The following is a 20,650-nucleotide window of genomic DNA, read 5'->3' as shown; positions in this document are numbered from 1 at the left end:
AGTCTCCCTTGTCTGTAAATGTGTAATTTGTCACGCACACAAGAAGAGATAAAACCCTGCCCACAGCGAGCAGGAGAACATACTCCAAACCTAAATCCATGCTGGACTTTTTATCCTCCCACATGGAGCGTCTGACCTCTCTTCTCTGAGACTGCAGGTGGTGCCCTGCTGTTTCAAAGCAGAGACCCCCAGCCACAGTGTAGAGGACTTGATTTTGCCCACGATATATCTTCTCATACACCTTTTATATAAAGATATAGATATATATCAAAATAGTGTATTTTTCTCTGTTTAAAAAAAAAGACTAAGACTAATATCTAAACACGTTGCTTGTCAAGTAAACTTTGAACATTTTTAGATACCTGTGATACACGGCCATGATCGATGGGGTTCGATTCGGGGATAGTGAAGATTTACAGCTGCAGATTCATCATACTTCATGCTTACAAGGTTACCACGACAGATTAAAGGGACCGGAGAAACATTAACATGACAAATCTATCAGTTTGTTTATGTACTGTAGGGAAGACTGAGAGCTGCTCCGTTACTGTTAACCCAAGTAAATAAAGCAGAAATGCTCGGCACTTATACGCAAGGCCGGATTAACTCTATGGGCCTGCGGCACAGTGCCCAGGGGCACCAACCATTCACAGCCAGTGGGGGGGCACCACACGGCAAACTTTAAAAATAGTTTTTCATGAATGTTTGTACACTTAAAATGGTTACACTTGACATAAATATTCATATAAAATTCAATATTACAACTAATGTGATAAGAACAGCAACAATATATCATAATTCTGAGCAATAGTGCCCTAATGTGAACATTAACCCCCCTCCCTCAACCTGTCAGTTGAGCCAGTCCACCTATGGTGAAATGTATCATGTTTTTGAAAAAACGCGGTAAAAAAAAAAACAAAAAAAATGGATAGACATCAATTGAGTGGTTGTGCGAAGAGAAAAATAAAAAAAGAGAAAGACTCCAGGCGTTTAGCGGCAATTAAAAATGTTCCAGTGTTAGATCGATGTTCACCGAGGGGTACAGTGACTGGAAACACCCGCACAGTCACAGCCCATGAGAAGAGCGCAAGCCACCGCGAGTGTCTGCTCGCACTTCTCGGTCACGGAACGCGGGTACGGTTGATGTTGTTCTCAGACAACAAAAAGAGGATGTGGCGAAGTATTGGAGAGAGGTGTTGCAACGCATTGTGGCTGTGATTAAGTTTTTAAGTGTGTGTGCAGTGTTTCTCACAGATGTGAAGGCAATGTGTGGTGGTGGGCCGGGGGGGGGGTAAAAAATAAAAATTCTTCAAAATAATTCCTTCGTTAATAATTGGTCACACAGAACTTTATTGTATTAACCCTTAAGAACCCAGACCCATTTCTACTTCAATGAAAATTAAGGGGGTTATAACACAGACTAAATAGACCACATAGAACCCATTTCAGATTTTTTTTCCAAAATACCACCCCCCACTGTCAGAGATCTGTAATGTGACATATATGTCACATTGGGAGTTAAGAACCTGGATAATTTCTCCATCAAGGAAAATGATGGGGGACGTAAGGATGTGTGACACCTGTGTCACGGTGGGTGACACAGGTGCGGCTTATCTGCAGATTTTCACATCTTCATTGTAAACAAATGAATAACATAGCTAATTACACTGGTGGGACTGTTCAGCTGTTTCAGACTGATACCTCCGGTACAGGCATTATCAAAATGTGTCCCGTTTCTGAATCCAGTGAGATTGCAGTGTGCACACTGAGCTGAGATCAATTCAAAAGACTGGAATCGTCTTCAAGATGATAGCAGCTAAGAAAAGAACAAAAAAAAAAAAAGAAGAACCGGAACAGGTAGAGATATCAAGAAGCTCGATTTAAAGAGTGAGGCTGCAGTCATTTTAGTCCCTGATCATCATTAATATCCATGACCCAATGCTCATTGGATCCAGAGTGCACAAAAAACTCAGAGAATCCAGATAAAACTTTGATTGGTGGACTTTGTGGTTTATTTCCGCCCTCTGTGCAACATTCAGCTGACCTCAGGTCCTCAAAATGTATCGGCTCTACTGACAACATCCAACGGCTGTTACAGGCAAAGCTCATTTCATTTTGTAACATAGAATTTAGACTGTTGGACCCAACGGTACACACCACCATGAATGGTAATGTTCATGCTCTGCAAAACATATTTATATAGTAGAATATAAATCACTAGCAGAGCCTTGGCTTTGGAATTCAAATGTGACTATTTGCTGCTTTTTTTCTTATGCGATAGCATTTGAATACTCTCAAGAAATAATACTGGGAGTAGTTAACAGAATGAATTGTTAACCATTGCATCAAAAGAACAAAAACTCTATTCAGCAGCTGTACACTTTGTTTGGTCTCACAGCATAACTTTGATATAGAAATGAAAATGATGATGAACTGGTCTGTCCAAAATAATGTCTTATTCTAAGTCGTTATAGCTCGTACAAAGAATCCATCCTAACCTTTCAGTATATTGTTATTCAAGTAGCTTTAACATCTTTGGGTATGCAGCATCGGATTTCATCCTATCACAGTGATAAATAGGACCTGTCACGTCTGCCGTCTTCTCACGCAAGTTCTCCTCTTTGCTAGCGCTAACTTCTCTTTGTAACTTGCTAACTTCTCATTCCATTCCTCACCGCATTATGCAACACCGGCTGTACAGCCCCACCCAGCCAGCAGTCAGTTTTGGGTCCTCCCACATGGAGCGTACGGCCTGTCCGACCCCTCTTCTCTGAGGCTGCAGGTGGTGCTCTGCTGATTCAAAGCAGAAACCGCCAGCCACAGTGTGGATGACTGACTTCGCTCATGATATGACTTGTCATACATCAGAACACCTTATGGCAGGTTAACTTGATTTTATGTGCAAGGTGACTTTAAGCAAATAACATTTTTCTCCGTTTGCCTGGTCAATAATGTATTAACTTGATTACAAGGTTTTTTTTCATATGATAGAATATGAAAAACAAAATGGAGAATGGTGTTCGACTCATCAGCTGAAAAAACATGATGGATTAATGGTTTAAGCAAAGCACCGACACAGAGAGAGGAGGTAAATAAAAAAGAGAACGGAGGGTTATTTTCTCATTTCCATCTCTCTGTTTTAGTCTTAATTTAGATTTTTGCCATCTCCGGTTAAAAAACCCATTAACATCTAAATATATTGGGTGTGAAGTACCTTACTGCCAACATTATTAGTTTCCGTTTCATCTTATTCATGCTGATCAGTTGCCGTTTCTTTATTCTCAGGCGGTTGACAGCACATGAACAACAACAAAGTAAGATTTCTGCCAAATTATGGCCATATTTACACTCAAGTGTTCTTTTAATTCACACATGAGATGACACCAACCAAAAACGGGAAAAGGAAAATTACAACAGTCGTCTTCCTGGTTGCTCATCAACTGTTGGAAAGAAATAATCCTTTAAGCATTTTTTTTTTTGACAGTCCTGCATTTCCTTTCTTCAACTTAATTTCAGGACAAAGTTTGGAGGCTAACAGAGGATTTGATCTGAAGGACGACGGAAAGAATACAACAAATTTAAGTTTTGTTTCCCCTCAACATGTCTTAGTTCATGTTGGTACCTGAAAAGGAATCTTCCTAATAAGGAATCAAGTTTGACTTAAGGCAACAGAGGAAATAACTTTTGGCCTCAGTCTTCAAAGATTCAGATCTGTGACACAGAGTTCACGAAAGGAAAACGCTTTTCCAGACTTTTGAAGCAACGTCTTGCGTTTGATGTTATTGTTGATGGAGAACAACAATGAAAATCAGATTTCAATTTTCCACTGAACCAATAAACCTCTAAGGGGCTTAAAGGGAAATGTTTGATATCCAGATAGATAGTCACAGACCACCGAGACATCAGAGAGGTTTGATTGTGTTGATTCAGGCTTACCAACTCACAGAGCTTTGATGAAACACAAAGGAGAGTAACTCAACACGCAAAAATGATAAAAATTGTAGACTAAGAATTTACTTAACCAATCACACGAATGAGAAAGTTAAAGCAGCAGACACATGTCAAATATTTACTGATTTATCGGTCTTGAGGTGCTTTCCAAACACTCATTCAGTGAGGCTGCTGCTAAATCATTCAGTGAGCAGCCATAACAATCACCAAGTCATGAAGCTATTGATTGTAGCCATGTGAGGTGGGGGAGGTGCGCTGAGTAAATCAATGTGTGAATGGAGGAGCAGTGTGGGTTTCATCTGTGAACAAGGCTACCTGACTGTCCTGATCAAGACCACGGGGATCACGTGGGATTTAAGCAGGATCCCGTGTCGGTGAGTCACGCTCACACGGGTGAATGAGATGTGTTATTGTGAGGCTGCGCCTCTCTGTGTGTAACACACACCGCCGTGACAAAGATAAATGATGCAGACTGCCTTAAGGTGAAGGCTAGCGCTTTATTCCAAATAACAACCTCCTTCACGTCTACTTTTAGGTGTTTCATGTTTACACAGTGCATACCGTGAATACTCCAAACACTGATAGTATATACCGTACTGTGTAAACATGCCACTGCAAGATATACTGTATTTACACCGTTCTCTTGCTGAGGAATCCATTTGTCTTGATCACTCTGATTTAGTGAGGGATTAGAATCTCAACATCTGAAGTGCTGAACCATTTTAACACACGTCTGCACACATTTAAAGGGACACTATATAATATATTAAGTCATTTATTAGCTCAAATCAACATATTCATTCATAAATTAGTCCTCATTGGTGTAAAATTATCTCAGTCAAAAATCTCACTTATCCTCCTGAGTGAAGAATAACTTGTCTGTATCTACATAGAGCGGGCAAGCTCTATGGAGGCTGCCATGTCCTTCAAGCTCCTCCAAGCACTTCGTATCGCGTTTTCCCCATTTTGACATCACGTTTGCACGCAGGTATAAACAGAGCCAGTCTACGCCATTAGACATTCTCTGGTATAAACCAGCCTGAACGGCCTGCACTTTTGTTCGCAATGGAAGACCATAGTTATGCCACGCCACAGGAGAAGGGATCCTCGTCGCCAAAAAAGCGAAAAAGAGAATTGAAAAGGCAACATGAGCTTCTTGAATCTTGACACATACCGCCTGCCGTAGTTCAACGCACATTTGAAAACGCGAGGCGCTAGAGAGCAAATTCATTCGACTCTGCAAATTAAAATTGCACCACTAGATGGGGGAAGAAATTACATATGGCGCTTTTCCACTAGCTCGGCACGGCTCGGTTTGGTTGTGTTTCCATCACAAACGAGTATACTTCGTGCCTCCTGGACGTGGGCGGTGTCGTCGTAACACGGCTGCGCGTGTTGCTGCGCGTGTTGCTGCTTACCCTGCGGCTTTTTGTGGCACAAAGGCAAGAGAAGAGAGCCAAAGACTCCTGGCCGCCAGACAAAACAAAACTGAAAAGTACCGGAGAGTTTTGTTACGAGCTTCAAAAAGACGACGTTTGGATGTAAGCTAACGGTTGCTAACGCTAGCTTTTATTATCCACGTTATGACGCTTCCAGTGACGACACTCATCGCCCAATCAGTGGAAGGCAGTCGGCTGACGTCACGTTTTAGTAACGCTTCGGCCCGCTTGGAACCAGGGCTGAGCTGATACGGAAAATCGTCCCGGTTGCAGGTACGGCGCGCTAGTGGAAACACGCAATAGCGCGCCGCGCCGAAGCGAGCTGGTGGAAAAGAGCCAATAGTGTCCCTTTAAGGTCTAAATAAAATCACAAAAAAAAACAAACAAAAAAAAAAAAACAACGGAGTGTGCAAAAGTCGTACATTTCGCTTCTAAGCAACCAGACATTTTTGTAATCTATTAAAGGGTTCTTGATCAACAGGCTGCCTGGAGGAGTTTTAAAGCTCTTCTTTGGACATCGGCTGCCTTTACACTCACTTTTAGTTCAGTCCTTGAACCTCTGTTAAGCTGCTTATCATTGACCTATGTATCATTCAGGCACTAAAAGCACACATAACTCAAGGGATGAACCAGCGTTTTGTCTTCACATAACAGACAACCAGTAACCAAATTTAAATTGCACCTTTAAGCCTGTCACAAAGGCATGCCATTTGTTACCATTTATTTAGCCGTGTCTGCACCAAGTGCCAAAAAAAGAGCTATTAGCTGAAAACATGTCTCAGCGTGGTGTGCAGTGCGTTCTTAAAAAATGTGAGTAAACTGGAGAAGTGAAGGACAAAAGAAGAAGTGTCAGGCCTAAAAAAAAAAAACACCCACAGCAGATGAACAGTATTTGACGGTGATGTCCTCATCATTTATGAACATTATTGAAGCAGTGTGGGATCATCTTGATGTAGAAGGAAACAAAAGGCAGCCAACATCCAAAGAAGAGCTTTGGAATGCCCTTCAAAAGAAAATGCCGGAAAGTTTGTCTAAGAGGGTTCAGGCTGTGTTGAAGAATAAAGGAGCTCAGACCAAATATTGACTTTCAAGCTCGTTAGAATTGTACAAACTCTGTTTTTTTTTGCCTTATTTCCATTTTTATTCATGTTCACACATGTTTTAAGATTTTTACACCGTACTGTACGGATGATTTTCAAATGTTGACTTTTCTTTAATCAATGATGAGGAGTGTTACTGAGATGTAAAGTTAAGAACTATTTCCGACACATTTAGCCTCAAAACAGTTCAAATTTACAGTCTGATTTAGTAGAAAGTAGAAGGACTCTGAGCTAAACTAACAGCCCCTCAGAATAAGGTTGCAGGAGAGTAAAGTTTTGCGATGTAAACAACTCAAAACACTAAATTGTAGACCTTTACAGTCTCCAGAACTGGGTGTGTGTGTGTAACACGGCCTGTGTTGTAACGCAGGTGTTCTGCAGTAAAGAAAATTCAGAGACAAGTAAAGAAGTTTCCGATACAAAAGCAGCGCAGAATAAAAATCCCCAGTATAGCATTCACCCAACAGAAATCCTCCATGACTCTTTAAAGTCAGAGTCGGACCGCTGTATGATGCAGTAGGAACGCTGACCACTCAGAGGTGCCTCACACAACCTCCCTTCAGAAAAAAAGAAACGTCCCGTTAATGCAGATATCAACTGAATTCCGAGAGTGTACGAAATTGGCGAAAATAAAATGATATGCTGGCTATTTGTTTTTTTTTCACTTATGAGACAAAATGACCAGTAATGACGGACAATAAAAGTCAGAAATAATAAAATACACTACCATTAAAGGTGGGGTAGGGGATCTTTTTCTGGAGCATTTTTTTTTTACATATTGCTTGAAATACTCTTCACACCCCCATTGCAACCAATTAATTAAAAGTTTTGACACAAAAATGAAAAGTTTTCGTGGCCTCTAGAGCGAACAATCTAGGAAAAACACTATCCAATCATACTGAACGGACTTTTAACGATGATTGGATTCTGATGCCGTCTATCAAACTGCAATCTGCTCCTCCCTCCCCCTCCTCCCCCTGTGCACGTACCCTGCTCCGTGAACGAATTACGCGTCCAGAAGCTTGGCAGGAAGCTAAACTAGAGCCAGCTTGGCTAGCACCTAGCATTATTAAACGTATAGTTAGCATATACTAAATACTAAATACGGCAACGATCGATGCTTGCTGTCAGAACAGCGCTCGTGCACCTTCGTGCTCGTGAACAAGCATTGCGCGTTCATGTACTCTAGAGGTGTGGCTTCGGGGGGAATCTGAAGAAAAGGGTTTGGACTTTTGACCTGTGTATTTTCAAAATGCAGCTTCGCTGGACTCAAAATGCAGGATCTCCTACCCTACCTTTAATAAGTCCGGACACGCCTGTCTCATTCAAAATGAGTTCAAAGCAACCAGTGTTGACTTTCAATCATAACCTGCACACACACACACACACACATCCAAAGGGTCCGGCTGTACTCGCTGCTTGTGTTGTGAACTCACACTTGTCATGTCACTACATGCATGACAGAATCAACGCAGTTCAATGTTGGCAGCCATAAAATGCATGCCTGCAGGCACGCGTCAGCGAGGACGTGCAGGTAGGCATGTCAGTGTGCACACGAGCGGTTTTTGTGACGATAATCCGTTCACAGCTGGGTTTTTAGACACCTGTGAAGGCATCAAAGTCATCAGATAAATCATTTTAAAAACAGCTCAGTGAGTTATGTGGATTAGGCCTGCTGTTTCCACATTTACGGCAGTTTCAATCATGACAGGTTGCAGATTTAATCTTTAAAAGTCAACCACAAAAGCAGCTTCACTGTTTCTCTGATGGAATAAATACCAATGGCAAATACAAAACCTGAATAAAAATGAGCCTCTGTAACTTGGTAACTTGCTGTCTCTACACAGCAGTGTTTGTACTGAATCAAAAAGTAAAGATACTGTAGAACATGTTGGTAAGTTGAGTCACGTGGATAATGGATGAAGGCCTATATTTACTGTAACAAAGAAGGGAAGCAAACAGAATCTGAACGCAGGTGTAAACGGAGGCTGCTAAAGCGAAGTGGGCTAAGTTGCTGTTACATACATCCTGGCAGGCGGCTCACTGTATGTACAGCATGTCTCATGGCTTCAGCGAGCAGATTGCATGGAAGTGGGCGGGCTCGCTGTGAACAAGACTCCAGGCTTTTTTTTTGCGAAAATCCTGCTGTCAAAGGAATAAAAATCCAATTCTCAGAACGAACAGATGAAAAAGAGCCTTTGTGTTTTCCTCTTACCTCAGAATGCTCCTCAGCGCGCACCACCTCCTCCTGCAGGAGGTTCTGCGCCGTCTGTAGGCTGCGCTTCTGGCCGCGAGCTTCTGCAACGACAGATAAACATCACTGATGCATGCAGAGCAATGGAGATGAGCTATGACTTCACTGGAGCTGGAGGGAAAAAAATAAAAAATAATCCAAAAACCCAAGAAACCACAGCAGAGAAAATTGTTTTCCAAATCACAAGGAGTGTTCATGGTATGCGCTGATGAGGAGACGCCGGTGACGTGGGTGGATGGATCCTGGCTAGAAAAAAGGGGAAACAGGCTGTAAATATTCAACTGGGAGTTATTTTGGGCGACTCGCTGCAGTTCGGTTTGACCACAAGACTGAAAACCCACTTCGGAGCCTCACTTTTGCCATCTCCTGACATCATTTTCCTGACTCACCATTTATATTTGCTCAATAGAAATAACAATTGAAATAAATTGAAGCTCTTGTTGCAGTACTCTCACACTTGTGCAACACATTTAAATGATTCATGTGTCACATAAGATTCAGACCGGCTCACATCAGCACCACATCAGACGGTGTTGTGACACTGTGATACATCAGCAAGCTGCCAGACTCTGATGAATGCTGAATTTGACCAATTTTACATTAAAGCATTAGTTCTGGTTTATTAGAACTGCAGTTTCTTTTCAAATGACTTTTTAATAGTTTTTATGAATCATAACAGCAAATCCTTCTTTAACCCATTTAGGTCTAAGACGCCTGGAAAAGAATGCCTGTAAAACCTATGGGCGATTTCAGAAAGACCCCCTAAAACCTGAAGTTTTTCTGGAAATTCAGCAATTGTGTCAACGCCTACTAAATGATTGATTTCTCAGCCTCTGTAGCAGATAGAAACAAAATTCAAAAAGTATTTGAGAGTTTACACCTGTGGCTTTCTTTGGAAATTGAGTTTCTTTACATACACCTTCACGAAAATAGAAAATGTAAAAAGTAAAGTGCACGAACAGCGCTATTTTCAATTAGATTAAATGCCTGCAACGGTGGCATCTGCAGGTAAATCGACTCACACCCCTGGTGTGCGGTTGAAGTCTCTCCGTCGATTACGGTGGTAATTGTCAGTCTTCCACTCACATTCAAACCCTTCAAAATCATCTTCAAACATATGTGCTAGCCATAAATCTCGATCAATTGGGTCAGCGCGTTCATCAGCATCATCAAAGCCAAGAAACTCCTCACAATCGCTCCCGTCTGAAATGCCTTCCCACTGAAAGTCCTCCATGCTTGTTCGATGTAACTTAACTTCAAAACAATGACACGAGGAACATGACGACACTCTCACGTGTCTATTATAATGCATTTCATTGGCACAGAGGTCAATAATTGGTTTAAAACAACCCTTATACAGGAAAAAAGACGTGTACGCTTTCCTGGCCCAAGCATAAAGCGTAAGTTCGTTTCATCTCTGAAGTTTTTTCTCTAAAAATCAAACTGTGCAAGTTTCAATCACTCTCATCCAACAATAGCCTGCTGATCACTAAGAAACATCGCTTTAACCACTCCCAGCTCAGACCACACTTCAACAAGATTACATCATTTGGAGACTAAACTAAAGGTGAGTAAACCACAGTAACATGATGTTCATGCCATGCGCGGTGGAGGAGAGAAATGGGAGAGATCACCGTGTTTACATCTTCTGATGTTAAAGATTTGGGTGAAGTTATCTTCAAGATCAGACTTGTGGGCGACTGGAGGCCACTTGCCACTTGCTTTGCTTCAGAGGACACGTTTCCACGTAGCAAATGTTCGAGCTGGAAACAGGTTATCAGAGTAAACGCCACGTGAGATAAGTGGGTGTAAGTACAGCATGACCAAGATGAACCAAAAAGCTGGTCAGAAAAGTGTGATGCGAGTTAAAAACAGTCTCCCACTGGACCTGCTGTGACCTCCTTTCAGCGCAGTATTCCCAGATCACAGCAGTTAACTTGGTGAGTGAAAATGGTACAATTATAGAAGAGAAAGACACCCAACACTTAAAGAATGCGAGACCATTTTATGCCTGCGGAATTCCTCTGAGCTTGAAATCATTAAAAGATATTACATTTGAAAGGTTATTACCCATGAACTAGAACATTTGCATCTCTAACAAAGCCAAGGTTTTTGGGCTGTGTAGGAGACTTGTGAGCGGAAAGCAGCAAACAAACTGAAAACAAGTTAGTTGTTGTATTTTGGCCAAATAAATGTCTGAGTTTGAATGCTGAATGGCATTAAAAACACGGTGTAAAGGAACAGTAACAACTAGCTTCAAGTTAGCTGATTTTACGAGCAGTTGTTGATATTAAATGTTAGATGGCCGGCCGAGCATTCCTACCGTTTTATTTTTTTAATAAGCTCTCTAGCAAGACTCTGATTAGCCCCCTAGTTCGTGAGAATGAAATGGATAGGGCTGAGAAAAGGACCCCCCCCCCCCCCAAAAGACCAGGTTCCAGGAAAAGCGTCCAGTACTTGAAATACAGCTATTCACTGAATCTTTTTAGAATCAGATGATTTCATTTTAATACTATGTATTGTGAATATTATATCAAATCAAATCAAATTTATTTATATAGCACATTCCATGTACAAACAATTCAAAGTGCTTTACATAAAATAAAAGCATTGCAGCAGGGAGTGGAACAGGGAGTGTACTTGTAAACTTGTATTACAAGTACAACTGCCCCAATCAGCTTAGAAATCAGAGTTAAACTTGCATGAGAAGAACATTTTTTTCTTCATTATCAAAGTGAAGAACGGCAGCTTATTGGGGATTCTTTTAATGGTGCAAACTTACCCAAACGTTATTGAAACAGGACTCGAGCTGTATGCAACAGTCTGACTCAGTTTGTTTTGTTTGAATAAGAGTATAATGTGTTTATCAATGTGGAAAACTCTGGCCACAACTGTGACAATTGAACCCAAGTGGAATTGAGCTTCACAGCTCCTTGGCTCTACAGTTCTGGGATGTAACGCCACTGCTGTAAAAACACATCTCTGTCTGAGCCTCAGCCTTGCACATGAACGGCCACGCACGTGAATTTGTCGTCATGCTGGCAAAGACACCTCCAGAAGCCCCCCAAAAAATGTCAAGGGACGGGATCAGATAAAGCTACAGGAACTAACAAGAAAATAGATTTTTTTACAATATATAACTATATACCACAGAGCTATAATCTCATCTACTTTATATTCTACACAGGGCAGAGGGAGAAATTATCATTATCGCATTCTTTTCAAGATAATAAAGCCACAGGTCTGCAACTCTATCAGAGCAAAGCAAAAGCAACACAACTCAATGCGGACTGGTTATTAGTTACCAGTTCAGCAGCAACAACACTAATAACTACGCAGCCATTTGTCATCCTGGTGTTTTTCTAAGCTCTCTCCAGCAGTAAAATGTAATCTGGTGTTTATTCTCGTCGTGTGGTGTGCTAGTACACATTATGTCTCTTTCCTCCTTACATCGCTGTCTTGGGTCTCTTTGCTGTTTTCCCAACGTCTGTGCCCCCCCCCCCCCCCCCCCCCAACTTCCTTTGTAATGAAGACTGCGTCCTTTTTCTATCTTTACTTATTAAAGGCAGGGTAGGGGATCTTTTTCTGGAACATTTTTTTACATATTGCTTGAAATACTCTTCACACCCCCATTGCAACCAATTAATTAAAAGTTTTGACACAAAAATGAAAAGTTTTAGTGGCCTCTAGAACGTACAATCTAGGAAAAACTGATGCCGTCTATCAAACTGCAATCTGCTCCTCCCTCCCCCTCCTTCCCCCTGTGCGCGTACCCTGCTCCGTGAACGAATTACGCGTCCAGAAGCTTGGCAGGAAGCTAAACTAGAGCCAGCTTGGCTAGCACCTAGCATTATTAAACGTATAGTTAGCATATACTAAATACTAAATACGGCAACGATCGATGCTTGCTGTCAGAACAGCGCTCGTGCACCTTCGTGCTCGTGCGCGTTCATGTACTCTAGAGGCGTGCCTTCGGGGGGAAAGTGACGAAAAGGGTTGGGACTTTTTACCTGTGTATTTTCAAAATGCAGCTTCGATGGACTCAAAATCCAGGATCTCCTACCCTACCTTTAAGCTGAAAACATTTGGTCATGTAACTGGAGATGAAGTGGTGCCCTAAAGCCAAACGGTGGTGTGCCAGAATGGAAACCAAAGCTGTACACTGCAGCATCTCAGTCCCTGGGTGTTCCAGGGCAGCTTCAAGGTTAAGAATGTGAATAACAAAGGTCTTTATACTTTACATACAGAAGCATATAGCTCTAAGGTTGCCACGCTTCTTTGGTGTTGCTTTAAATGATGGTGTCTAAATGGAAATCTCTTTTTTCATTTCACAATGTGCACACAAAACAAAACATTTTAAAATTTAAAAAAAAAAAAAGCTTCACAATTTCTACATCTAATAGCTGCCCATGAGATACAAGCAAGAGAGGGCACATCCAGCCTGATGTAGAGCAGCTCTGTCTTTACATCCTGGGCAATAAGGTCAGTAATCATAACCAACAGGCTCGACCCAGCTGACTGCAAAGTGTGTCATCTCCCTGGAAGAGATGATGTGACAGTCACGCTACCCCCAACAAGTCATGCTGGGTTCAGCAGAGTCCTGGGAGCAAATAAAGGTCATGGTAATGACTCTAATAGCTCAAAACCCCGCAGGGATATCTCCACCCCCCATCTAGACAGATTTGTGTCGGGGGGGAAATGGAAAATGTGTGATGGCAGTTGCTTTTCCCAGTCAAGATATTCTCTTTAAATGTTCTCTTCTCGTGGAAGTCTTCACCTCAGATCTTTACAGGGGACAGATGTGCTTTGAACGTATTTCTGAGCAGTAAAACATTACAGCTTCAATAAACCTCCATCTTTATGCTGCACAGTACATTCGGCTTTCTATTGCTCTGCCACCTTGGCATTAATAATCTATGACTCCACCTCACAGCGCTCTGGCCATCGTTCCGAGAACGTCAAGTGCGTTGGATTAAGAGCAGCCATGCATTAAGGGATGGCCGAGCTCACGACCAGACGCTGCAGATGTTGGGGGATGGGTGCGTAATGAGAGGTGACAGCCAGGCAAACAAATAGTCTTAGAGCAGCTGTATGCGATCTATATTTTTGGAGCATACAGGGCGAGCGGACCTGGAGGCCTCATGCATGTACACAAAATTCCCTAAAGAGGTGAATGGTGTCAAAGTCACACACTTTGTCTGGAAGCTGATATGAGAAAACGAGTGGAGGCAGTACTGCCGCTACACGAGCCACTGTTTGAACAACTGACATTTTCTGGACCCTACACAGTGTATGTTACAAACAAATAAGAAAAACAGGATTTATACATATCTTCAGATGCTTTAAACTGTTGTTAGTGCATTGTAAATAAATCTATGAATGAGGCTACAGTTTGGAGTCCCTTTAAATAGACGAATTGCACAGTTGACAGTGAAATCACAGATCAGTTTAGGCTAAGAGTACGGTAATCATTTTATCCCTAAATTTGGTGATAATAAGGAAACAGATGGCAACTGCTACAGAAAGAGAGGTGAGCAACTTCTGACACATGTTGGATTCATGAAGGAAAACATCATTACAGGAGCCATGTCCAACGGTACAAAACTGGTGCAAAACGGTTTCTTCTCATTTGCCGTGAAGCTTTACTGTCAGCATTCATGAAGAAGGAAGACAATGCAAGAATATTTTCGTATTTTTATTCTAAATTTCTCTCACTTTTTTCGTAAGGTCTCGTACGAACACGCCACGTCAGATTCAACAAACGCTCTTAACTTCGGAAAAAGTGTGTAAACGACCTGCGTAAATGATGAATCCCACCCGTGCGTATCTAAGTGCACGTGCACGAGGATAGTAAATTTGCATACTCCACGCCCAAAATGATTCCATATAAGGCTGTGCTTCCTCTCTCCTGTGCCAGGAAGTCAGTGCTGAGTCATGAGAATGGCATCAAGGTGCATAAAGAACAACTTTACGGGCTCTGAGACTGAAGTTCTGCTTTCAGAGATCCAAAAAGGAAAATCTGTCATTTTTAGCAGTGTCAGCAGTGGAATTACGGGACCTGCTAAAGCGAAGAAATGGGAAGCAATTACGAGTGCTGTTAATTCAGTGTCACCTGTGGTTCGTAATGTCAAAAAAAATAGTTTAATATGAAAATGGCTTAAAAAAAAACGTCTCGCCATGGCCAGGCGCTCGATGACTGCAACTAAAGCCGTGCAATCAGCTGTTGCCACCACACCTTCTGGTCTGCCTGGGCTGGTTCAGGTAGTAGGAGACCCTCGTTCATGGCAATATTGTGCAAATTAATCATGCTTTCTCTGGGCTATAGAGCAGTTTGCCCCCCCGCTGTATGGAGACACACCCACCTGGCCTTCAGCTCAGTGCGCTCCACGACAGCACGGGTGCTTTGATGCGTATATGTGTCTCGTGCTCAAATTATGATTGGCAGTCCAGCCACGGCATGAAAGTCCCTCTTAATTTGTACTTGTTGGACAGCGGTGTATGGGAATCTGATGTACCATGGGTGATAAACTGAAGAGAGCTTTGATGACCAAGGGGAGCGCACAACTCACAGAGGACTGGGACACCCCCGATCTGTCTCCAATCTCCCTCTGAAAGGTTCCAGTGGCCAAAAATCCACACGCTCTCTTCCAAGAGCCTGACGCGCTAAGGCATCCAAAAATAGCAATTCAGCCGCTGGTTACGCTTCCCATTGACCTTGTTATAATTAACCTTCAATTAGTGCATCATTTAAGTCAAACAGAATAATGTCAGCATCATTATGGGGTATAATGTATATTTATTTATGTTTGCTTCAAAGTAATTAAATATACAATCCATTAGTCAAGCAAACTTGATTTGAATAACAGCGGACTATTTTAGGAAACTCCTACGACAGGTCTGGATCACTCGTAAATTCTGTTCGTACCTGAAAGAAAACGTAAAATACAAAAAGATTGGTGAATGCGCAAATTCTCTTAAATCACTCGTACGCACGACTTAAGAACAAATCTATGCGTACGAACGGTTCTTGCATGAGGCCCAATTCTCTTTTGTGCTCTTCATACGCTGTTAAAAATATTCCATATTTGACTGTTTTAAGTTAACATTTGAATACAAGCAGAATGATTTTTTTAGATTTAGATGACGTGTTTTTGCTCAAGGTGAATAATCGATGTTAGCAGTAGGTAGCAGCATGATAATAGTGTCTGATTCTACATATAAAGCTATTTTGTTGCTTATGAAAAGTGATGAATATATAGATTTGTATTTTCAAACATTTGTTGAAAGCAGATTTCAAACTCAACCTCTAAATATTTAAGAGGACAGCAGAATAAAAGCCCACATTTCACTGACCCTGGCATCCCTGCACCGTCTACTCGGGGGCTTTTTAAACTGATTATTTCTTCTGTTTTTCGAACATACAAACTCTAAGATAGCAGAGCATTTGCAGTCACGGCTTATTGATTTGGAAGGGCTCGCCTGAGGAAATCAAGGCAGCAAAATCTGTATCTCTTCAAAAATCTTTAAAAAACACGAGAACAAAAATGAAAACAAAAAAAAACAACACTTTTTTTAGATAGCTACACGGGGATTTATTTAGAATTGGGGTTTTTGCTCTGATGCTCCATTGTCACAGAAGTGCACTTTGATTTTGCTCTCTAAAGCCACGAGAGCATCTCTGTTCATGTCTTTGGAAGCAAAGTTAAAGGATCGCATATGAATACGACGAGTCATTTAAAGACATCAGTGGATGAAATGCTTTAGAAAACAACTTTTGGATGGAAGGAGAGGCCAACAGAGATTTACTCTCCGGTGATCATGAATATTCACGGGAAAAACTTGATGCCCTTTGCCAGGGAACATCTATGACTGCATGGAAGCGCGAGTTAAAAGACCCTCAGCAGGTCACCGGGGCTTTTTCTAAACCATCCTCTGGTAACGGCTGAAAGGAGGATGGACACGCAGCTGAACAGATGGACTCTGAATGGCCTCACGTCCCACTGGCATTTCTGCGTTCAGAAAGTTCACAGGAAGCCGAATTGCATTTTTACAGCTTCCTCTGAGTGATACATATTTCCGTGGTTCCACTTTGTGCCTGCAAAGATTTTGCATTCTAACCCCTTTCTATAAAACAGTCAATTCAGCTGACAACGTGGTGGGATTGCAACAGAACCGGAATAAACACATAAAACACTATTGGAAAGAGGACACTGTTGTAATTAAAAAAGCCATCTCACACTTTAAACGTATATTTGCAATCGGAGGAGTTATTCGTCGTTTTTATAAAGAGAGAAAATCAAGTCAAATCAAAGAAAGGGTTGAAAGGAAATTAATTATGCTGAGCTTTTTAATATGAGACTGATTGTTTGTCATTTATTTAAACAAATATTTTTTAAAAAAGGTCTTTAACGGGACAAAATAAGACATTTCAAGAGATTTCCTTTGACTTTTCCGGCATTTTTTTTTTATTGATTAATCAATTGATCTCATTTCAACTAATGCCCAGCATTCACATCTTCAAGGGTTCAGAAATGAAGATTTGTTCATTTTAATCAATGTGAATTGGAAATGTTTTGACTTTTAAATTCTGCAAACACAGATGATGCTTTAGTAATGAAAATCAGTGTGGTAATGCGGGCATATCACAGTTTTCATTCATTCAGGTGAACACCGAAGGTTTGGAAAGTCCATCCAATGTAAAATTTATTCAGAGATATGTTAAATCTAAGGTTTAAAAAGAATTTCTGACGCATTTAATCTCTCCTTCCCTTGAAGCTGAACTTACTCTTGGCCACCGTCTCATATTTCTGTGTTACACACTTTCCAGAGGAGAGAACATGTTTCCTGACTCATTTTGCTGGGTGTGACAGACCTGCAGTCATTACAAGCTTAAGAGCCACTACAAAATAATGAGATCGGCTGTCTTTCAGCCCTGACTTTACAGATGTCTGACTGTGGGCAGGTTTAAAGTCAGCAGTAAAAATCCTCTACAATGATACGAGAGGTTCTGAAGTCAAAACACACATCGTGTTCTTATCTGAGTGGTGCTGTGGAAACACTGATCAATGTGACAGTTACCGTGAATGTTCTGTGGACTAAGCAGCCATCTTTTGGCAAAGAAAACCATGTTAACAAATTATCAGACCCTTGCTGAGTCCTCTGGTGAGATAATGTGGGGGAAAAGTTCACCCCTGACTCAAAGTAGAAAAAGAAAGCAGAATGCTGATCGGGGACCCTGAACACTGAACACGTGCAGTTGGAGACTGTTGCCGAGATAGAAACTTTCTGAAACAGATGTTAAACTCCTCTCACAGCTCCCATTTGTCATTCTTTGCACAGCTTCAGCACTTCTGTCATCAGCTGGTGTGTAGAACAGAGCACGCTTTTAAGGAGAGACTGTGTACGCTGTTATTCCTATCGGAGAGAATAAACTTATCATGACAGCAAAAGTCAAAGGTGCCATACTTTAATAGTGTGGGCAGAATGGCAGGAGCAAAGTGGTGCGTCTTGGCTGCATGGAACATGAGGGTGTGTGGAACCTCATCAACTATTTTGGTTCAAGCGTGTGCAGTAGAGCAAAGTGCACTCTGAAATAGGAGCTGTCGGGGGGGGGGCACAGGAATCATTCTGTAGTGTGAATTGAGCAGCCTGAACTGTACACAAAATAAAACCATAATGATAAAACAATGACCAGAGAAAAATATCGATATCAATTTGTTAAAGCTGCTGATATGATCTGAAACTACGCAACATCGTGCAATAAATAAACTGTAGATGTACTGTAGAGCAGAACAAAGAGCTCTACTGTCTCACCTACTGTGTGTGGAGGTGGGTGTGTGGTTACTCTGTCGCAGCCCGTTGCCATTTGAAAAAAGGATTTAATGCAGGTTAACACGGGGAGCGGGGTGCGAGTAATGGCAACTGTAATGCAGCATTTCGAAAAATGTGTGGTTTCAGATTTATAGACCTTCTGCATGTGCGCTGCAGCTGCCTGATAGCAGCAGAGGTTTAATGATCTGGAGAAGAAGCAGCATTTCATTCGGAGGGGAGGGAGCCATGGACAACAGATCCTGGAAGAACACTCACTCACATCCCAATGCAGATGCATTCACTGTCATTCCTGCTTAAGTTAGACAACATGTTTCATTTCCAATTCGGATTTAAACCCATTTACTGATAGGAAACATTTACTGGGATGGAATTTAACTGATACTTTAAACATAGTTCTGTTATTTCTTTAAAGTCTGCCTCAGTATCAAAAAGAGACTTTCAGGATCAACGCAATTTGTACTACGTTATACTGTTCTTTAAAGTATCACCAAATGTGCTGCACTGACCGCCATCTATTTCGGTTTAAGTGGCATTAAAAGAAACACAGCAAGCCAGTCAGATGAACATTACACAAGCACAGGTGCTGCCAAGTGTCTTCAGTCCCAGCTCCACTAAACATCCATATGTGTCCTGTCATGTTTGAGAAGTGTGACAGGCAGTAAAGACATTTTGCTCGACAGGGGCTTGTGCCTGGAGGACATAAATCCATGACTTAAGCATACAAATGAACTGGAAAAGCAGTCCGAACGAAAAAAAAAAAAAAAGCACATCATCAGCGGACCAAATTACTGAGCCCCAGAAAACAGGAATGTCATAAAAAGATGACAAAAAGATGATAATTCAAGGTTCAGTCATTCTGTCAGTTTCAGCCTGAGAGCTGTGTATCAGGAAACAGACAGCATCACTAATCATGACCACAAATCTTTCCACGCGGAAGGCTGCCAACTCGACTGAACAGGTGAAGAAGTGTTCGGCAGGCCATCATCTGCTGTTATTGCAGAAATAGGTCGCGTTCATACAAATGGGACCTTGCACGACACGGATGTATCTGAGGCTTGGAAATCAGCCAGCGAGTCAGCGGTAAATTCTAACCCCGCGGCACATCAGCCTCATATGTCCTCTAAAAACAACACACAACAAAGAAAAAAATGTCACAGCAGCTTTACTGCTCGTTGTAATTAGCTACCAACTGAGAGTAACATTCTGCTCTTTCAGATTCAAGTCTGGACCAAACCCTCACGCTCTCAAGAGAAACACAAAACAATGAAACCTTTTTTTTTCTGTTTCTGTGGGTTGACAATCTTTCCCCAGCATCTTAAACCACGGTGAGCACTAGTCACGGGATTAATACTGGCTTTAAAACAGTATAGGTATATGACATATTTATTCAACTAAGCTGTATTGCAGTGTATGTTAAGCATTGAAATGGAGGAACTCAAGAGTTAACATTTCTTTACTGTTTATCTATTGTCAGACAAAATGTGCAACATATTCCACTCTCCTAATCCACGGCACAATTTAAACTAAAGCAGCTTCCATTTGTTTACGAGGGAAAGCTTTAGACTTAATTAAATATTGCTTTTATTGATTACGATTGATCGAGAATCTGAAACAAAGTGTGAACGATAAATGAAACTCAGCCGACAGGAGTAGCGTCTCTCTTCTCTTTAAGGTCGCCACCGGTCTGTCACTGCTACTATTGGCACATCAATCGCTAAGCTGAGTTAACTAGTATCCAGCCAAGCGTCAAACTGTTGGTGTTTAATCAAATTGCTAGTATTGAATAAAGCTTGAATGAATCCAGCGAAATGCTCGAATGGCAGACATTACAAGCTGTCGTTGGACTGCTCTCCCTTTTCCATTTTACAACCGGTCCGCACAGCTGACGGTGAGGTCTTGACACAACCCTTTGGGGCAGCCATATAATGGTGCAGCCAACATAAAACAACAGACACAAGTGAGGTACACACTGATTCCGACACCAAACAGTCCCTCCAGCCGATAGTTGAGTTAGTTACAGACGTCACCACTGATCATTTATATCCACTTCATGTAATTTCTCATGTTGATCATGT

At 41.6% G+C, this 20,650-nt stretch overlaps 1 protein-coding gene across 1 annotated transcript in view; it reads right to left on the bottom strand.

Annotated features, from left to right (window-relative positions):
* Positions 1-20,650, bottom strand: part of vps37d (VPS37D subunit of ESCRT-I) — a 38,179-nt gene that overhangs the window by 4,844 nt on the left and 12,685 nt on the right. Inside the window, exon 3 of the mRNA XM_075487454.1 lies at positions 8,706-8,788. Coding sequence (XP_075343569.1) covers positions 8,706-8,788 — 83 coding nt within the window. The remainder of the gene's footprint in view (positions 1-8,705; positions 8,789-20,650) is intronic.

This window comes from Odontesthes bonariensis, chromosome 16, assembly GCF_027942865.1.
Source record: "Odontesthes bonariensis isolate fOdoBon6 chromosome 16, fOdoBon6.hap1, whole genome shotgun sequence".
NCBI lineage: Eukaryota > Metazoa > Chordata > Actinopteri > Atheriniformes > Atherinopsidae > Odontesthes > Odontesthes bonariensis.
This window is presented reverse-complemented; position numbering and strand designations above follow the sequence as displayed.